The following is a 22,402-nucleotide window of genomic DNA, read 5'->3' as shown; positions in this document are numbered from 1 at the left end:
AATTCAATTTCAGTTTTAATTTTTGCCTCTTATCCACATTTTTCCTGATAGACTGAAATATATCCAACTGAAATCTGGTCATTCAATACTATTTTTTCTGACTTATTATTCTTTACAACTAAACTTGACAACTCTCACTGCACGTTTTAATTAATGTATCTAGAAATTTCTATTCCATGCCTCAATCACAGCAAAGCACTTACCTCTTGAGCAATGTCAGCAGGCACTAGGTTTTGCGATTCAGTGTATTTGTCCCTCGTGTCCGAAATGAAATCCTTTGCAGATGAGACTAATGAACTGACTTCTGATTTCAGATTCTGTGAAAAGAACAGATTATTTGAATCAGAAAAAAACATCAATGTGAACAGGGTTTCTAGAATCACTAATCCATTGTCATGAAGAATTCATACATTCCTGTCATCACAGTAAATTAAATAATTAGTTCCAAGAATTGTTTTAGTATGAGTTTCTGGCAGATGACTGAAATTAAATTAACTTTAGACATTTCCCATTTCTGTATTCCCAACACTTTTGTGCAAGTGTATTGTTCAAGCACTTCAATTCTGTTTAATACACATTAATTAATTATGTATTAGTTAGTCTACTAACTCATACAACGACCTGACGGACGCGCAGGATGCAAGTATGCCCTCACAGTTAATTCTGTGTCTTTGCTATGGATTGCCCATCTAAAAGTGTGCTAAACTGAAGAACAACTATTTATATAAACATACAAACAAATCAGTTACGGTACTCTGGGTGTTATTGTACTTCAACTTTCACATGTGTCACATTCCTCGGAAGGAGATGGCATCTGCTTAGACGGTAGTAGGCAATCACCTAAACTTATACATAGGCTGGGCATTGTACTAAAATGATGACTGTGAGATAGCGTACAGCTCAGATTATTTGCCTGTTATTTTTAGCTGCAAATTTAAGAGCTTCTAAGACTGAGATTAACAGAAATGTCACGGTATGCTTAGAAAATACAGTGCAATATGGACACTAAGATGTGAGCAATGGTATGCAGGGACTTTGAAAAGTAAATTGCACATGTTGCCCCTACACTAAGACCATTGTGCAAAAAGTGTGGCACACAGTCAGAAGAGAGCATATGTGACAGATTTACTGCACACACAGTTCTGCTGCAGTACAGATAATTGGTGCACCACTGAGTGCGAGTGAAATGGCATGGCGACTGGAAATGTACTACGAAGTTGAAGTACGCAAAGCATTATGATCCCTGTGGGCAGGAACATGGCAACTATGTTGGAATATAGTGTCATGTATCTGTGTCACTTTGAAGCATAGTTCAGCATTCAATACAAGTTATTTGGACAACCATAATAATGTGTAACTTACTGGTTAAAGTATCCTTGTATAAAAAGTGCCCATGCTTACTGATTTGAACACACTGATAACATCAACAGTACAAGACAGGAGAAGGCATTGTTATCCAATGCTCAAAGTGTCCTTGTCAAATCTTATGTCTAAATGCCATAGTGCAATTTCAACATTTTCAGAATTCTGACTGGTACGGTGAGCATAGTCATATTGTGAGATTTATCTATCGTCACTGTATGATGCATATATTTCCAATTATAGGTGGTACTTTACAATCAAGCACTTTCACTGAGAATGAACCAGTCTGTTTGAAACTACTCACCTAAATATATGTACTGCTACGGTGACAAATTTGTAATAAACACTTCATAAATGCCATCGGTTTATGAAGAGGGAATGACTAGATGCCACATGGTTTACGAAGGTAGTATACCCTCCATAACTCTTAATTCAGTTTCTTTAAATCCCTTTGCCATCTTCACATTAGAATTCTGCAGTTTATAAGAATGAAACTCTTTACAACTTGACTGACTCACAGCTCAATTCGGCAGCACACAGTAAGCAATTTGTACCCTGCATTTTTTTATATACAGTACAGAACACGCTATATTCAAGAGACAAATGGAAAATTTGCCAATGAAATGCATGCTGCCATCAGAAGGTGGGTTATGACCAAACCCCTTACGGAAAAATGAAGATTCATTCAATATAAAATGTGGCTGGTTTTCTGCATTGGTACATGGCTAAGCACCTGAAAAGTTTTCCAAACATCATGGATATAATAATAATATTCTGCAGTGATAAATAATTATAAAACTGTGCCATTTTCATGTAAGATGTGTGGCTTATAAAATGCCTACTGACATATTGTTTGCACCATACAGTCTGTATGGCAAAATTACAAAATTTTATTGGAATGTCCATAATATTTACCTGAATGGTTATTGGGAGCAAAATGCCACAGCAGTGATTTATAGCAAAGGAATGAAACATTTGGTTTAACAAGAACAGCCATTTAAATATAGAGCCTACCAGCCCTTGAAATATTTACACTATAACATACCCAGTAATAAAAGGTTACATGTTATGGAAAATGTAAAAGGAAAGAGATGTGTTACGGCTCTGGCAAACACAATTTCTTGTGAATGTGGACCTGTTAGCTAACCAGTGAGGAAGATGTACCTGCTCTTCCACCAACTCTTCTGTCTCTCTCTCTGCCCATGATTATCTTAACCCGACCTCTTCTTGTTGGGGACATGACATGACTTTACTTGTAATTTACATCTTGTGTTTATGATACACCTACACCCCCCCCCCCCCTCCCAATATGGAATAGTTTGATGTTTGCACCAAAGGTTTTGGCTGAGGTGGTATTATTTATTTTTTGTGACTAAATTTTTAGCTTTTTACAAATGTTGATTCTTCTTTTTGGTGATGTCTCTAATTACACTGGTCAAAACAGGCATTTTGTATGAATGTCATTCACCTAAGCTACTTAACTTCAATGTCCCATATATTAATACATATCTGTATCATATTATTCCCTTGTGATTTGAAAATGAAACGTAGCAACTGCTTCAGTAGTCATACGTTAAATTGCAAAATTGCACTGCTCACTCGGACTAATGGCAAATTCAACCAACGAGTCTTACTGATATACTAAAAATGAAAGCAGATTCATGAACTACACGAAAGAAAGAATGTGTTCTTTGCAATTGGTGTAGTTTAATGTAGATGGGAATACACTGAATAAATCATTCAAGAATCTCCATTGAAATCTCCTATTTTCCAAAAACTGCAACATAATTTATTCTCAAAATAAAAATACGTACCTCAACTGCAGTTTCAGTTTCTTCCTCGTTGTCTCCAAAAACATAAAATACGTCAATTCTTGTCTGCAAATTTTCTAATTCTTTCTTAATTCTGCAGATTTCCAACTGGATATGATCAATGTGTGCAAGTTCAGAAGTAGCTTTGTTTAATTTGCTCCTCAGCTGTTCAATGAGCCTGCACAACAAATGATACACTTAAATCATGATGTTATACATCAGGCAAACATTTTACTTTTAATGGTATTTTCTAAAAGGGAAACAAACAATAAATAACAGCTAAACCTTAGAAATATTCACTTGCAAATAAATATTCACAACTATGAACTAATCTATAAAAACTGTATACTGCTTAGTTGAAAACCCTATCAATCTTCAGTTGTTTCAATATGCAAAACTGCTGAGAAGCCTGCCTCGAAGCTAGTGTAATGACTAAGAATCTAATGGAAAAGTGAATTATTTATTGACATATCAATAATTAGATAATACCTGTTCTTTACAACTATTAAAAATGGTGCATTAACAGCGTGATCTGAAGTTACACTTCTTATATGCCATCATCTGCCACACATTTCACAGGGAAGAATCGCACAGAGAATGTTAAGTAGCATTTGTGAACTAAAAATAACCCCAATATGCAACGCATTGTGTTCCAAGTATTCAGCAAAGTACAATAAATGTCAATAGGTAGCAGAGTATGCATTCTCACATCATATTCGATAAATTCCACATGAAGAAGAGCTTCTACGAATGTGGAACAAGTCCAATTATAAATTAACAAGCAGAAGTAGGTTTTGCAGGTCAGCTCTGTTAAGTGTGCTAATCTACTCGTTATTAATTACATAAATTACTTCTATATTACTTTATATTTAATAGAGTGTATTACAAATTTTAACCCCGCCCCCCCCCCCTCCACACACACACACACACACACACACACACACACACACACACACACACACACACAGCTACACTGAACAAATAAATAGCTACCGCTTCTCTTCTTCCACTAATCGCCTGCCATTCTCATAAACTGCTTTCTGCTAAGAACTTCCATGACTTTATTACTTTTGGAGAATGCTGTCAGATCTCTATGTACAGGGAAAGTTAAAACCAGTCTACCAAGAACCAAAATTTAGTTATCCAAGCCCAATTATTATGAAAAAGTACACATAGACTTTCTAATAAGTTACTATGTTTGCTGGCAAATAATTAAATGAATTTTGCACCTGAATATAAAGATCTGTTTTGAAATCGTGACTGGGATGCAAAGTCATTTTGGGAATTATTTTCCCTTATGGTACTGTAGTTGCAAATTTCACCATTCATTCTAAATTCATTCTTAAGACAAATACCATTACATAAATGTCTTGATTGATTTGTGAGTAAAAACATTCTAAGGCACCAGAAGAGGCTTCTGTAAGATGTTTAGTTATCAGCTTTGCCTACAGTAATGTGCACACTCCATATTTTTGACCTCTGCTGAATGGAACGAGAGATTACGCCTAGGGCAATGACAAGTGAAAGCTTGGTAGCAGTTTTATCAATGTGTCAAAACAGTACAACATATTTCTAATAGCACGGTGGGCAGAACTGAACTTCTTGGTTAACTTATTCATGTGGAGATGCAACCTCAGTTTCCTGCCAGACCAAATGTGTAGATTGCACACATGGAGTTTCATTTAGTGAGAGTACACAGATCTATGTGTATGGCACCTACATGACATCTTGTCTGGAATTGTATAGTATAAATTTTTGTGTAAGATTATGAGCACAGGGGTTTGCTGCAAATTTACTGTAAACCTGTTCAACTATTCTCCTAGTATGGAGATAATAAAATAGTGTGAGGTAAAGTGAAACAAGTTTGTTCATTGCATTGGGATACCAACATAACTACTTTAGTTTTCATTATGTGATTAGTACAGAAAATGAAACGAAAGCATGACTACTAGTATATACATTACTCATGTCTCTTCGATGTCGTGTTAATATAAACCACTGGGAAAATTAATCTGTTATACACATAGCATTAGCATTACAAAAACCTAACAATAATAATCTCCTCACACAATATAAATCTTCACTCAAAATTCGAATAAAAATGCGAGTGACTAACATGACTGTCTCTCAAGCACAAGGAAAGTTTTTGTTTAGAAAAAGGAAAAAAGTTTAAATAATGTATCACAACAAAATGCTCTGGACACCATACACAATACTGTAAAAATTCACAACTCAACAGCATCCATAAAGTGAGCAATTTATTGTAAATTAACAATAATTTGACTAACACAAAATACAAAAAGAATACTTGAGTCGATGTATATTCTTTTAATACTGTTTAATACGCTGGTTTATATATAGCAAGAATGTTAACGGCAAAGTTTCAAAAAATCACTGTGAAAAACCTGATTCTTGATAAATGTTACTGTAGAAACAAGAAAAGTTCATTTGGCTTTCATGGAAGATAAATAACTGAGCAGTCCGAGAACAACACAAACAACAACAATGCTGTCATTGGTGGAGAATACCAGCACCCATAAATGCGGGAAGCAGGATGTTCTGATTCTCTAACGCACAAAGAATGAGAAGATTTATACGCTCTACAGAGTATTTATATGTTCCATAATAGCTTCTAATCGTGTTGTAAGACAAAATCAGAGTAGGTCCAGTCATAGACGCAACAGAGCAGTGCCAGTTAATGAAGTTGCTTCACCGATACACTGTTTCATTTACGATGCAATCTAAAATTTTCCTCTGAATCAACTTTCCCTCGTGGAAATAATTATGTGTTTTTAATTTCACGGTTCTAGTCATGCATTTTTATCGCCCAATTAGGAAAGAAAAAGTTTGTATCAGCAGATGTGTTACGGCATATGTAATAAATCGCTAAGTCTGAGGAGATTAGTGTTTGATTACCGAACCGATAGGCTACTATTTTTGCCGCACACTTCTGAAGAACCGCGAACGTCCGGTTTGTAGCCGCTACGATTCAATAAGGGCTGTAATTTAATCAACGATCTATGACACAGTGAGAGGTAACATGCGGTGTGAAGACTTAACAGCAAAATTTGGATTATCAACAGGTACAACACTATCGGTACATGAGAAATTTCGTTTTAACTGCAATAGAAGTAATTCTGCACAAACTGAGCGAGAGAGAGAAAAGCATCTTGCAGTTGTTTATCTTGTATACGTTTCGTCTAATTAATTTTGATACGAAATTTGTAAACACACACACACACAGACAGAAAAATTCCTCTGTACTAGTGCACTGTCCGCATGACAGGGGGTTCAAACTTCGGGTGTTGAAGTAGTTTAAAAAGTGCAACAACGAGTAAGTAAGTGTGCTATACTAAAATTTTTATGAAAACTGTTTTCAAGTATTGTTCCTTGTATATTCCTGTTCAATCATGCACAAAAATAACTCGCTGAAGCATCTCAGCATTTATATTTGTTACCTGCTGCTGACAGTCCATAACGCAGTATGCAATCAAAATAAAAGGAAATTTTCTGTAGCAAATTTTGTAATCATAACAGCGACGCACTTGATCAGACCTGCTATCGCAACACGCGGGGACAGAGCAGGAACGGATCCCGGGCTATTAAGTAGCTGCCACCGGCCAAGAGCCGCGCCAGCTCTCTAGCGGGCTTCCTCACATCTCACGTGGTCAAACAAAACGTCTCACACACAACACTTTCTGCCCTATTCGACCGTTTCGCAAGGGCAGATGCGACAGGCCCCCTCCAGAATCCCGTTGGTGTACACTTGACGGCAGTATTGAAAACACTGGAGAGCAGGTCGGCGGCGGGAGTGCTGCGCTGCTGCCGGCCGGCGCCATAATCGATACTTGCTGCCATCGGCACTACAGCGCGCTCACCTCAGTGGATCCCCTGTCTCGCTGCTCTCCAGCCACTCAGGTCGGACGTTCGAAACTGTTCGAATCTCGAGTGATCAGCCGCCGAGTCCGGCACGGTCAGAAAGTCCCGCGCCTGCGCGCTGTCCTATAGTACCTTGGCACCTTTGCCAAAACCGATTTGGGACGAGGCTGGGAGGGAGAAGAGAGGCATGTGTGTCGGCGGTGCTAAAATAAGATCTCCCGCTTGCAACGAGCATTAGGCTTGCTGGACTGTCGGTCTGCGACGAGATGTCCGTGGGGCGCCGGGCGACTGTTCCGTCATCGACTGGACCGGTGCGATGACGCCACCGACGCGTCAGCTGCGAACTACACCGTGCAGAAATCTGAACGGCCCACGATGTAAACGCTGGGCGCAATGCCTACCGCATCTCACAGCCAACCGGAATTAGATTCCAAGATCTGTATCAGCGACAGAGTGGTGCTGGTAAACACCTCACCTGCGATGTTCCCTCTAGTCTGTCGAAAGTGTACACAATGAAAGCGGAATCTTATTTGCTAACTTTTACGAGTGTCTGCGGCACAGAACGATGTGAAAACATCAGTACTGACTTTGGATCAATGTAGGCGAGTAAACGTTATAATCAATCTAGGGTGATCCCCGTGGTAATAGAATTTGAGATGTTTAGTTGGGTCTACCTCTAGATCCTGAGTGAAAGGACAAAGTTTCTTTCTCATTAATGATTAACTCACTTGTTACATCCCAGAAATAAAGATGCAACATACGAGTGAAGTATTCCGTCGACATTGGAAGTCAGAAGCTACACGGGGAAGAGAGAGAAGCGAAAGTGTCTTGTTGACGGAATCATCCCGTCACTAACTTCGGTTGATTTAGTGACGCCAAGCAGCACATTAATGCGGATAGTCCAACCGGATTTGATTCTGCTGTGCCGATATCGGCGGTACATTATAACATTTCTTTTTCTTTTTTAATACACACGGAAAACGCTATCGACGTGAGCGGTGTGAGAGAAGGAGAGAAAGTGTGGAGGCCTTACTCATGTTTCTCGTACCCCGTAATAACGCCGAACAGTTTTGTTCAGTGGGCCAATCCGAGAGGTGGGGTTAGCGACCCTAACGGGAAAGTCAGTTTATTTAAGCACAATTTAAAATGTCCCCGTGTTTGTGTTATTTGTGACAACGTGAGGGGAGGGAAACGAAATACGCTATCCGCCACCTTACTCTCGTAAAACTATGCGATCTCGGCGTAGCCTCATTGCCCCGTGAAGCAGAGGTTATGGGTTCGTCGTACATAGCTGTGAGGATTAAATGTGCTCCATATAGCTGGGGAATCAATTTATTGAAAAGTTCGTGTGTTGTTATTGTGGTCTTCAGTCCGAAGCCGGGTTTAATGTGGCTCTCCACGCTAGTTACTCCTGTGCAAGTCTCTGCATAAAAATACTGCAACCTATATCCATTTGAACATTGCTATATTCAACCCTTGGTCTCACCTAACAATTTTTATCCCAGACACTTCCCACCATTACCAAAGTGACCATTCATGATGACTCCGGATGTTTCCTATCAACCGATCCCTTCTTTTAGATAAGCTGTGAAATAAATTTCTTATTCGCCCGAATTCGATTCTTCATTAATTACTTGCTCTAGCCATCTAATCTTCAACGTTCTCCTGTAGCACTGTATTCCAAAAGCTGCTCTTCTCGGCTGAAATGTTTATTAACTTTATTGTTCACATTCCACTTCCGTACAAGGCAACACTCCAGACAAATACCATCAGAGTAAATTTTCTAAAATTTATATTTGAAGTTCGCAAATTTATCTTTTTCTGAAGTGGATTTCTTTGTTTTGGTAGGCTGCAATTGTATCCTCAATGCTTCAACAATCCTCACTTATTCTGCTGTCCAAATAAAGGAACTCATCCACTACTATTAGTGTCAAATTCCCTAATCTAATTTCATTAGCATCGTCTCATTTAAGTAGAACACAATCCATTACCCTCGTTTTACTTTTGTCCATTTTCACTTTACAACCTATTTTCAAGAAACTATCCATTCCGTTCAATTGTTTTTTTTTTTTTTTTTCCAAACACTTTGCCGTCTCTTGACAAAATTACAATGTCATTGACTGCCTTCGAAGTTTTTGCTTCTTCTCCTTGATATGTGCGTATGGCATTTTTGGCTGGGACTACTGAGGAATTCTGACGCCCGGTGTAAGTTTTTTTATGTGGCGCCACTTAGATGTCTGGTTCGACAATGATTACACACACACACACACACACACACACACACACACACAGTACCGAGCGGAGAAAATCCCCGACCGGGGAGAGAATCGAATCCGGAGCCCCGTGATCGAGAGTCCCCAACACTAAACACACGATAACGAGCTACTCACTACTACTCCCTGAACTTTAATTTCCTTTCCAAATTGTAAAATTGGTTTCCATCACAGCGCACTCGATGTACATACTGAGTAATATCTGGGATAGTCGTGTCTGTATTTTGAAACTATGGCTTACTAAAGTGATGAATGGCTCTAAAAATTCTGAATAGAGAAATACAATCGTGTATGATTTTTCAACATTAAAAATAAGCAAATAACTGTAACAAATAAAATTAATTTATTTGTTTTAACTTGGCTGAAGGGTACGCAGGGTTTAAGCCAGCTCCACTCCTTTTTTGCACGTATAGTTTTTGCACGGGTACAGTAGGGTTGCGTACAGGTCGATGCAGATACTAGTAAGTCGCTTGTCACACAAATTGTCTTAGTCACAGAGGCACGATATTCGCTTCCACAATGCTAACAGCAACCGACGCTCCTCGCTAGGTCGTGTGGCTATAGATAAATCTAACAAGGGAACCTCCCCATCGCACCCCCCTCAGATTTAGTTATAAGTTGGCACAGTGGATAGGGCTTGAAAAACTGAAAACAGATCAATTGAGAAAACAGGTAGAAGTTGTGTGGAACTGTGAAAAAATAAGCAAAATATACAAACTGAGTAGTTCATGGGACGTCAAGGACACTCTGAAGGCAGGAGCGCCGTGGTCTCGTGGTAACGTGAGCAGCTGTGGAATGAAAGGTCCTTGGTTCAAATCTTCCATCGAGTGAAAAGTTTAATTTTTTATTTTCAGTTTATGTGACAAACTCTTATGTTTTCATCACTTTTTTGGGAGTGATTATCACATCCACAAGAAAACCTAAATCGGGCAAGGTAGAAGAGTCTTTTTACCCCTTCGCCAAGTGTACAAGTTAGGTGGGTCGACAACATATTCCTGTCATGTGACGCACATGCCGTCACCAGTGTCGTATAGAATATATCAGATGTGTTTTCCTGTGGAGGAATCGGTTGACCTATGACCTTGCGATCAAATGTTTTCGGTTCCAATTGGAGAGGCACGTCCTTTCGTCTACTAATCGCACGGTTTTGCGATGCGGTCGCAAAACACAGACACTAAACTTATTACAGTGAACAAAGACGTCAATGAACGAACGGACAGACAATAACTACGCAAAAATAAAGAAAATAACATTTTCACTCGAGGGAAGCTTTGAACCAAGGACCTCTCGTTCAGCAGCAGCTCACGCTACCACGGGACCACGACGCTCAGGAGCTCACTGTCTCCATGATGTTGCCTACCCGTCCCGAGGACCACTCAGTTTGTATATTTTGCTTATTTTTTCACAGTTCCACACAACTTCTTCCTGTTTTCTCAATTGATCTGTGTTCAGTTTATCAAGGCATATCCACTGTGCCAACTTATAACTAAATCTGAGGGGGGGTGCGATGGGGATGTTCCCTTGTAAGTGCTTTCTTACAAAGCCACAAATAATTAGTTTTCCTACACGAGTACATTTTAAATTGTGCTTAAATAAACTGACTTTCCCCGTTAGGGTCGCTAAACCTACCTTCCGTTCGGTCCACTGAACAAAACTGTTCGGCGTTACGGGGTACGAGAAACATGAGTGAGGCCTCCACACTTTCTCTCTCTTCGGTAGTTCACTGAGGCTTTTTGCGGATGATGCTGTGGTATATCGAGAGGTTGTAACAATGGTAAATTGTACTGAAATGCAGGAGGATCTGCAGTGAATTGACGCATGTTGCAGGGAATGGCAATTGAATCTCAATGTAGACAAGTGTAATGTGCTGCGAATACATAGAACGATAGATCCCTTATCATTTAGCTACAATATAGCAGGTCAGCAACTGGAAGCAGTTAATTCCATAAATTATCTGGGAGTACACATTAGGAGTGATTTAAAATGGAATGATTATATAAAGTTGATCGTCGGTAAAGCAGATGCCAGACTCAGATTCATTGGAAGAATCCTAAGGAAATGCAGTCCGAAAACAAAGGAAGTAGGTTACAGTACACTTGTTCGCCCACTGCTTGAATACTGCTCAGCAGTGTGGGATCCGTACCAGATAGGGTTGATAGAAGAGATAGAGAAGATCCAACGGAGAGCAGCGCGCTTCGTTACAGGATCATTTAGTAATCGCGAAAGCGTTACGGAGATGATAGATGAACTCCAGTGGAAGACTCTGCAGGAGAAACGCTCAGTAGCTCGGTACGGGCTTTTGTTGAAGTTTCGAAAACATACCTTCACCGAGGAGTCAAGCAGTATATTGCTCCCTCCTACGTATATCTCGCGAAGAGACCGTGAGGATAAAATCGGAGAGATTAAGAGTCCACACAGAGGCATACCGACAATCCTTCTTTCCATGAACAATACGAGACTGGAATAGAAGGGAGAACCGATAGAGGTACTCAAGGTACCCTCCGCCACACACTGTCAAATGGCTTTCGGAGTATGGATGTAGATGTAGATGTACTTCACTTGAAAAAAAAAAAGTTACTGACCATACTATTATACTTTAAAGCATCAAGTTATGTCGTTTATAACATACTAGCTATTCTTGCAGACAATTTTGTCCTAAATTATTCTCTTGTGTAGGCAGTAACTATTAATGACAATGAAGTCTCATGAGTGCACAACAAAATTCTTAATACAACAGTAACTTGCAAATAACAAAATGCTTATTATCATAAGTACGATTGTATGACGTACGCTTACTATCAAAAGTACGATCCTATGGGGTACCAGGCGAAATTAGTTACTAGTTTGCGGATTTATTGGTAGAGTGGGCGCAGCATGTTATTTACAACCGGCCGAATCGACTCTTTTCACTCGGTTGCTCCCAAAGAATGGTTTCACTCAGAAGAATGAATGAATAATTCAGCTGATACGTAAAACTACAACCGATTGAGGCAATTATTTTCCAGCAAAAGTCTGAGTCGATTTTTTTTTTAATTCCGTTGTTCGTACCACTACTCCAGACAGATGACGAAAAAAGAAAATTATGCGTTAAATATCGGATACGTTGCCGAGTTTGAGAAAGCAACGGACGAAGATCCGCGAATACGAGACTCACGTGATGTGAAAAGAACGGATCGCAAAGAGCGTCCCGATGTCGTCATCATTTATTTCCGGCGGTATAAACACGCGCCCAGTCGGTGGGGAACACCGCAGCGGTCGTAGTAGGCAGGGCTTCGCCTTCGCTGGAATAATAGCTGACAAAAGCGCCACCGCAGATGTGACGACGAGAATCTCAATGCCATTCTTACGCTGTTTGTATTGCCGCCGTGATCATACCCCCCCCCCCCCCCTCATCCTGGCAGGTCCGCCAAACCGACTCGCGGCAACGGACTTTCGCGTTGCGTCACATTGCACAAACCCCGCTGTGGAAGCTTCTTTTTCCATCATCGATATCTATGGATCCCCTCTGGGGTCTTGTACCTTAAAAAAGCTTTTGGACTTTAGCCAGGCCTAAATTTTACCTTTCCCAACAGATAGTTAAGCAAGCATTCTCCATTTATATCTCTTAACACTCGGGCTCTCTCACCTCATATCGATAGCTGTAAATACTAATCTGACAATTTTTTTCATTTTTTTCTCTTCTTAAGAGAGACATGATTTCCAATACAATACTGCCTCTAAATTTACACAGATATAAGTATTATATACGTAACGTTTCTGCCAAATCTTAATGAACATCAGGAATTGTTTCCTCTTTCATATTGTTATCGTGTTCTGCCAAGCACCGACGGAAAATTCAGTGAACCTTAAACAGGTATTTTTTCTTGAAAATCTGTTTGTTTGCAGCTATTCCTGCTGAAAACTTTCTGAGTACTGGCCTTGCCGCTCTTTTCTTTGTTCACTTTTTCCCCCCACTTCTGAAAGGCGGAAGAAGCGATGAGTGAGGTGTATCAGATTTTGAAGTCCCATCGAAATCAAAGTCGCCAGATATGGGGCACAAGAACAGCTGAGCAATAACGAAGCAGAGAATCTGAAGCGGTTCCTTGAAGAAACATATTTTTCATTCTCCTCAAGGGATTTAGTCGCCAGGAAACAAGCCACGATCGCACCGCGGAGATTTCGACCATGCTTACTTCCACTTCCTTTTGGTACACACAAATAAGTGAAACAGTATAGTCGCAAAACAGAAATTGTGGTTTTTGAGTCACAAGACAGTTAGGATTACTTGATTTTACCTCAAACAAAATTACGATTGCTACAGCATTATAAGTGATATTTATTTATCAGTAACCCCTCGAACTTTAAAGACTCTAACTACCACGCATGAAACAGCTTCAAACTGCAGATTACTTTACGAGTGAGCTAATTTGTTAAATATATGACGTAAAACATATTAGAGAGAAATACTTTAGAAAAGGTTTGTAATTAGCTTTGAAGTTTCTTGGAAGTAGCCAAAAGCTCTCGTCATCGACAATGGCTGAGTACAGTCTGGGTAATTTGAACAAGTTGTAAGCACAAGCTGGTTTTTCACGCATCTCAATGTTCATGACGTCACATCTCCTGAATTATGTGTCGTACAATGATTTTGCAAGTACATTCAGAAGCATATTGTCTACAAAATGTGTTGCGAATAGATTTAGTAGTAAAGAATTAATAAATTAAAACGTCATGACTGAGGCTCAAGTTTTACCTCATATCAGCGAAAACATAGTAAACGACAAACTTCTTTCCTTTCACCTTTCTGTGGGAGGTCTCAGGTAGAAATCGTTTCGTAAAGGTTTGAAATTATGTGTAAAGTTTATAGAAGTCGCTAGGTGATATAATTCTTAAATATTGGATGAATTCTGTCCGAGTAATTTGCGCCCTTTGAGTTACAATGGCTCAAGACATTACGCAGTTTCTATCTGTAACATTTGTTTTACTGAGTTAAAACTAACAGAAGAGTATACGTCTTGTTGTTGCTGTGGCCTTCAGTCCAGAGACTGGTTTGATGCAGCTCTCGATGCTACTCTATCCTGTGCAAGCTTCTTCATCTCACACTATCTACTGCAACCTACATCCTTCTGAATCTGTTTAGTGTATTCATCTCTTAGGTCTCCCTGTACCATTTTTACCCTCCACACTGCCCTCCAATACTAAACTGGTGATCCCTTGATGCCTCAGAATATGCCCTACCAACCGATCCCTTCTACTAGTCAAGTTGTGCCACAAACATCTCTTCTCTCCAATTCTATTCATTACCTCCTCATTAGTTATTCGATCTACCCATCTAATCTTCAGCGTTCATCTGTAGCACCACATTTCGAAAGCTTCTATTCTCTTCTTGTCTAAATTATTTATCGCCACGTTTCACTTTCATACATGGCTGCACTCCATACAAATACTTTCAGAAACGACTTCCTGACACTTAAATCTATACCCGATGTTAACAAATTTTTCTTCTTCAGAAACGCTTTCCTTGCCATTCCCAGTCTACATTTGATATCCTCTCTACTTCGACCATCATCAATTATTTTGCTCCCCAAATAGCAAAACTCATTTACTACTTTAAGCTTCTCATTTCCTAATCTAATTCCACAGCATCATTCGATTTAATTCTACTATATTCCATTATCCTCGTTTTGCTTATATGGATGTTCATCTTATATCCTCCTTTCAAGACACTGTCCATTCCGTTCAGCTGCTCTTCCAGGTCCTTTGCTGTCTCTGACAGAATTACAATGTCATCGGCGAACTTAAAAGTTTTTATTTCTTCTCCATGGATTTTAATTCCTATTCAGAATTTTTATTTTGTTTTCTTTACTGCTTGCTCAATATACAGATTGAATAACATCGGTGAGCGGTTACAACCCTGTCTCACTCCCTTCCCAACCACTGCTTCCCTTTCATGCCCCTCGACTCTTATAACTGCCATGAATCAAATTTTTGTTGCCTCTGGAAGCCACTCGGCATTCTCCTTAGGCGATTTTCGGAAACCACAGAAAACATAAATATGCATCGCTGTCCTCCCAAATGTGTGTCCAGTGTCTTTCTACTGTGTCACCTCGCTCGGCTCCAACGGGAATGTTTTCCTGGAAGGCTCCCTGTATTGCAGGAAAAATTACCACTAACTGTCGCAAAGACACACTTAATTCTGGACAATAAAATTCCATTATATCTTATAATGTTGCATTTGTGAATTGACAGTAATACCGTAATTCCTGTTTGGGGGAGCCGAGGGGGGAGAAAACAGGCTACGTGTCGCTGAGAAGTGCAGTATTTCTTAATTGAAATAAAGACACAGCGGCATCCCAGGTGTTATTTACTTTTTATTAACGCGCACTTGATATCTGACACTATCTTTTTATGTAAGATATACTCCGCCTGAAGAGACCTCGGAAGGCTCAACTGTATCGACCAACCGCCGTGTCATCCTCAGTTGATTGGCGTCACTGGATGAGGATATCGGGGCATGTGGTCAACATAGCGCTCACCCGCCGGTTGCCAGTTTTCGTGACGGGAGCCGCTACTTCTCAGCTCCTCAATTAGCCTCACAAGGGCCGAGTGCACCCCGAGTTCCAACAGCGCTAGGCTAACCCGAAGGGTCACACATCCAAGAGCTAGCCAAGCCCGTTAACTTCGGTCATCTGGCGGGAATCGCTGTTACTAATGCGGCAAGGCCGTTGGCTGTGTGATAAACACAAAACATAATTATTACAGAGTGAAACAGGATAGTAATATAGGTAGCAACAGAAAACACAAAGAGTTTCTGATTACCCTGTTACAACCAATAGCAGACAACGCAGTTTTACGGTTTTCTTGGACTCTTAAGTCGACGGATAGTGACGTGTGAAATCAGTGTTCTTAAGATTTATGCAGACCAATAAACTATCACTTGGGAGTGGGGGGAAGAGAGTAAGGAGAGCAGCGATTAATGATGAAAAAAGTAATTGGTTAATGGAATCAGAAAAGAAAATGAAAAGACTAAGAAAACTTCGAAAAACTTGCAGTTGTTCTAAAGAAATTAACTCAAAATGAGAGCACGGTGGGAGAATATGGTATGGCAGATCCCATCCTTACCTCTTGAATTTCGAAAAACTTCGCACGAACTCGGAACAAGTGGCCAGATACTGATGAAACACCAGCAGAACTTATGTGCTTGGCCGAAGAGCACGTTCGTGAATGAAATTTATGACATTGGGGAAATTTCACAAGATTTTGAGCGCAATCATTACGCTACCGGAAATCTAAAAAACGAATTGATTTGAAAATTACTCCACAATCACATGAACCACAAATACTAGACTGCTTTATCGAAGAGTGGTAGGTAAAACTGGAAGTACATGAACGGAAGGTCTTTTGGTTTTAACAAAAGCAGTTGCCCTCAAGAAGCAATTCTAACATGACGACTGATAATAGAAGACAGATTTACGAAAATAAAGTAACATACATACATTATATTCGGAGGTTTGGAGAAAGCTTTTGGTAATGTAGAATGGAAAAAATATTTTTCACTCTTTGATTGGTATCAACTACAGAGACGCGAAGTAAACTAATCAAAATTCTACAGAGGCGCCATAGTTAGGTAACGTGTAGGGCAATGTTGTTCATTATCAACACTGGTTTTTATTTGTACATTGAAGACGGAAGTACGGAAACATGAGAATATCACGATGAGGTAGTTGTTTGTCACGGACAGAAAATCAGCATAATACGATGCGCTGATGACACATTAGTGGTCGCCGAAAGCAACTAAGAATTTATTCGGGTATTTAATGAAACAGAACTTGTGCTGGCTGATTGCTAAAATACGCACAAAACAAAATGAAAACTGGGATAATCAAGTGGATATACTACGGGACAAATGTTGAACTTGAACATGGGGCTCTTGAAGAGATGGATGCATTTTGCAGTCTCCTTGGTAGAATAGAAACAAAGAATGATGCAAGACAAGTGTAGCACCGAGGATTGCATACTAGAAAAGGGCTTTCTATAGAAAGTAACAGCTGCTACGATCTGAAAATATAAAACCTGAGACCACAAAAAGCTTTATGTTGGTAGCACAGTCTCAATGGTGGTTCTAAAGTTGGACAATGGCGTGGACAGAACAGAAACGATTAGAGGCCTTTGTAGTGTGGTATTGCAATGTGTTGTCGCAGGAGCTGCTGAACATCAGGGAGATCTCTTGTAAGGAATGATGGCGTACTGCAACGAGAAAAAAATAGTAATTAAGAAAATCCAACACATAGACTGGTTAAGCATATATTGCGACTTAGAAAACTGCATCTAAATACTTGGTGTAAGGAAATAATCACAGACTGGATCCTGATACGGATAAATATCGTCGATGATGCAGGATGCAACAGTTTTAGTGAAATAATGAGAATAGCTGGAAATGACAAGTATGGATAACTACGTCAACAACACAATGGTTTTTGAAAGGTGACAATTTGGTTCTGAGTTGGTGAAGCCAACGGAAGTGAAATTTAATAAAGTTCATGGCAACAGGCTGATATGTAGAGTAGTCCGATGCCTTCGTTCGTCCCATATGTAGCTCACTTTTCATTATAAAAGAAAAAAGTGCAAGGTAAATTCAGAAAAGCTGTATTACGTAATGTTACACAATAATTTTGGCGTTTATTATGTACGTCTATCGCATATTAGATACGTAAAATGCAAGGAGAGGTGAGTACAACGTAAATCTTACCAACAGGTAACTACAGTGTTTTTTAGGGTTGGTTACTCCGTTACTGGACTTCATTGTACAAGTGACATTGGAAAGACAGCATTTAAGCAATAACTTTCGCAAGTGCAGTATGGATCATCCATAAAATTTCTTACCCAAAATCTGAGGATAATTCCAAATAACATGAATGAACTGTTCCCAATTCTCCAACTCTTCGTTAGCTTCTTCGTTATGTAGAAGATGCAATACTGTCCAAAAGTGCTAGACGAACGCACGCTGCAGCAGTTGCTACCTTAGTCAGCGTCTGCGCTGAATCACCGAGAGCGGTTCACGTAATTTCCGGAAGCGTATCTTGGTTAAGGACACCGCTGAATTTAGCCGCACGTTTGAACAGCGTTAGCTTCAATTACGAAGAACGAAATGCGTCATTTCAAATTTAGGCATATTAGTTCGCAAGATGGCAGCACCGTATGTTCTTGCTTTTATATCTTTGGCCGCCAAAACAAAATTTCGGATTTTTGTGCTTTACCACACTCTACAACGTATTTCTTACATTTTAGTAACTGGCCATGTATGGATTCTAAGTGTACTTTTAGGCATGTAAGAAATCTCGCCAACTCTTAAGGCAGAGAGTATGAATAGCCAGCCGTGTTGGCCTTTGGTGGAATGCCAACATCACAGAGATGGTGCTGCCACGTACTGAACAACAAGAGCGCAGCTTATAGAGTGCAAATAAATTCAAGCTGCAATTGTTACTGGCCAACAACTGCTAAAATGTTATATCTTTGTACATTAGTGTGCGCGCGGAATTCATTATTCTCGCGTGTCTCTTTGCCGTATACTGACAAACTGTGTACATACTTACGCTTTTATATATATAACAGCAAATATACCGATAATTACATAATTTCGATTTACCATGACATAAAATGGAAGGGAACAAAAACTGTTTTGAATTAACTACTTAATGAAGTTGGATATAATGGAGAACGACGGGAAATCTGAAAACGTAAGTTCCACATAGTACAGAGAACTCATAATGTTTGAGCCATTTTAACTATTTTTGAGTACAGAGAAAGTTGTTTAATGAAACAAAAGGGAAAGATTTTTGAATAAGCTACAATTGAGTGCAATCAAAAAAATGATTGCTTTGCGTAAGAGAAATAACAACAGTAACATAAGATAGATCCATTTTATCAGCAATAAAGTCATATAAAACTTAAGAACGAAAGGAGCAACCAATATGTAATGGCTGTCTATAGGAAAGATGATAAATGTGCAGACTATCTATAAAAAAAAAATAATAAAAAAAAAAGCACACGTGCAAACTAAACAACTAGTGAATTGTGTAAAAGAGGTTAAACAATGCAATAAAAGAATACGGTGGGGTAATCCGGGATAACATATTACCACAGTCTAACATGACATATTACACTGCAGAAATGCTATGAGAATAAGTATCAACTACTCTTTTCTGAAAGGAATGGGAGACGGAAAGATCATTTGGAAATCTGCGAGTCCTTTCATAAATTATAGTAAATACTCTTTTTCCGACTTAATAAAATTATGCGCTGGGGATGTAGTACGGTTTGAAACTGACAAAGACACTAACGGGGCAGTAAATTGCGATCTTTGTCATTCCAATAACAGAAAGACTCGATAAATAAAGAAACATATACCAAACAAAACCAGTTTGGACAGGTGTAATGTTGAGCTTTTGGTTGATTTTTGTAAATTTTTTTACGAGGAATTACTTCACGTGAAAAACTAGACGCGTTCATTATTGACAGGGCGTATCCGAAATATCGAGTTCCAATAGTTTTTTGAGAGAAAGTGTTTGAGATCATCAGATTTGTGGATTCTGACAAACAGAACGATGATAAGGACATTCAAAATAAAAAAGTGCACGACCAAGAAACTTGGGAAATTATTAAAAAATAGGTAAGTAGTCTTCGCTGTTCATTGCCTCTATTGTCTGGTTTTTATGCGATTGAAATGACCTGTAAACAAAAATTGTATAGCATGTAAGAGAGACCTGAAAGGGATAAAGATAACTTCATAGATTATCTTTGGGATTGTTAGTACAGTTAAAACTACAAAACATATTTTATATAGAATACACAATTTACATGATGAAAAGTAGGTCATACGACGGAAGAAAGATGAGTTATAAAAATAAGACGTAGGTCCTAGACAAACGACAGTAACATAGAAACTGGGAAGGTCAAAACACACATTAAAATGGACGAAATGATATCATTTTGCTGCTAGCGTTCGCAAGTCACGCAAAATGAGCAAAATACAGGAAAAATGGGCCAATGCTAGCGGAAAATAGGTTTACGTAAAACAGAATCTATCGGTACAGCACATTATGCTTATATTGTACGATTGGGTCGTTCCCACTCTCGCACGTCGTGCTCCGTCAATATCGTCACGAAAGAGAATCTTCCTAGATAAGAAACAACCACTGAAGACTACTTCTGGAAAGTATAGCAATTGCTACTTGTGTTAATCTGCTCACTATGATAACTACAGGAATTACATAATGGGGTTAAGTATCTCTAGAATTCCTATTTCAGGTGTTGAGAATTGTTATCACGTAAGCATAACTCTAGAATCAGTTCAACGAAAGTTGCTACATATGTGACTTATTATCTGAAAAAAAAAAATGCGATTGGGGTAGCGCACACACAGCGCGCTTTAGGGGAGGAGTAAAGGATTAAAAAAATTAGGTTATAGTCAAATGCACTGTTTCCGGATCACTGGCATTATTGACTGCCTAATTTTATTCCCCACACACTATTGCTGCATTTCGACCTGCAAGAAAGTACAATGTGGCAACTCGGAAAGAACACGCGAGTGTTTTAATTAACAATATAAACCGAAGCCGTGTCTTTTCGACATCAAAAGAACACTTTATCACAATAGGAACAAAAGTGATAAGAGCTATAAAATAAATGTGCTTTACATTAAAAGAGTGTAGTCCGCAGGCAACGGGGGAGGAAACTGAAAAGAAAATGAACACCCTGCGTTCCCAGTACCGCCCAAAAAGAAGTGTCATCGAGAAGTCGAAGAGATGTGGTGCTCGCAGTGAGGATGCTTATGTGCCAAAAAGTAATTTCTTGACAGACTTGGATTCAGTAGTGGCATAGAATCTTAGAGTAGCCAATAATTTACCTGAAACAGTAATCGCTTTTCTCGTCCCATCGTTCTGCTTCGATAACTTCTGATGCATAAGATCTAGTACGGATTGATAATTATATTTGCTCGTCCTCAATGTCGAAACGAGCTTTCGCCCTGTAAAAGAACTCGTTTTCGAAGAAATGTCAAGCTTCCCCTCTCCACCGGCCTGATCATCCATTTTTGTCAACCAGGGTTACCACGTGGGCCTCGGGGTCACTAGCTGGGACGTCACTGGCGAGATACAGTGGCAATCAGACCATGGTCGCTAGCTACATTCTCCAAATACACTACTGGTCATCAAAACTGCTACACCAGATGATAAACGGGTATCCACTGGACAAATATACTATACAAAAACTGACATGTGATTACATTTTCACGCAATTTGGGTGCATAGATCCTGAGAAATCAGTACCCAGAACAACCACCTCGGGCCGTAATAACGGCCTTGATACGCCTGGGCATTGAGTCAAACAGAGCTTGGATGGCGTGTCCAGGTACAGCTGTCCATGCAGCCTCAACACGATACCACAGTTCATCAGGAGTAGTGACTGGCGTATTGTGACGAGCCAGTTGCTCGGCCACCATTGACCAGACGTTTCCAATTGGTGAGAGATCTGGAGTATGTGCTGTCCCGGGCAGCAGTCTAACATTTTCTATATCCAGATAGGCCCGTACAGGACCTGCAACATGCTGAAATGTAGGGTTTCGCAGGGATCGAGTGAAGGGTAGAGCCACGGGTCGTAACACATCTGAAATGTAACGTCCACTGTCCAATGTGCCGTCAATCAGAACAAGAGGTGACCGAGACGTGTAACCAATGGCACCCCATACCATCACGCCGGGTGATACGCCAGTATGGCGATGACGAATACACGCTTCGAATGTGCGTTCACCACGATGTTACCAAACACGGATGCGACCATCCTGATGCTGTAAACAGAACCTGGATTCATCCGAAAAAAATAACGTTTTGCCATTCGTGCACCCAGGTTCGTCGTTGAGTACTCCATCGCAGGCGCTCCTGTCTGTGATGCAGCGTCAAGGGTAACAGTAGCCATGGTCTCCGAGCTGATAGTCCATGCTGCTGCAAACGTCGTCGAACTGTTCGTGTAGATGGTTGTTGTCTTGCAAACGTCCCCATCTGTTGACTCAGGGATCGAGACGTGGCTGCACGATCCGTTACAGCC

At 39.8% G+C, this 22,402-nt stretch overlaps 1 protein-coding gene across 2 annotated transcripts in view; it reads right to left on the bottom strand.

Moving 5' to 3' along the window:
• Positions 1 to 22,402, bottom strand: part of LOC126416038 (muscle-specific protein 300 kDa-like) — a 643,030-nt gene that overhangs the window by 176,220 nt on the left and 444,408 nt on the right. For both annotated transcript variants that reach the window (XM_050083501.1, XM_050083503.1), the window contains 2 exons: positions 3,177 to 3,351; positions 204 to 317 (listed from right to left, as the gene is read on the bottom strand). In XM_050083501.1, coding sequence (XP_049939458.1) covers positions 204 to 317; positions 3,177 to 3,351 — 289 coding nt within the window. The remainder of the gene's footprint in view (positions 1 to 203; positions 318 to 3,176; positions 3,352 to 22,402) is intronic.

This window comes from Schistocerca serialis, chromosome 8 (assembly GCF_023864345.2).
Source record: "Schistocerca serialis cubense isolate TAMUIC-IGC-003099 chromosome 8, iqSchSeri2.2, whole genome shotgun sequence".
Lineage (NCBI taxonomy): Eukaryota > Metazoa > Arthropoda > Insecta > Orthoptera > Acrididae > Schistocerca > Schistocerca serialis.
Note: the sequence above shows the minus strand (reverse complement) of the source record. Positions and strands in the feature narration are given on the sequence as shown.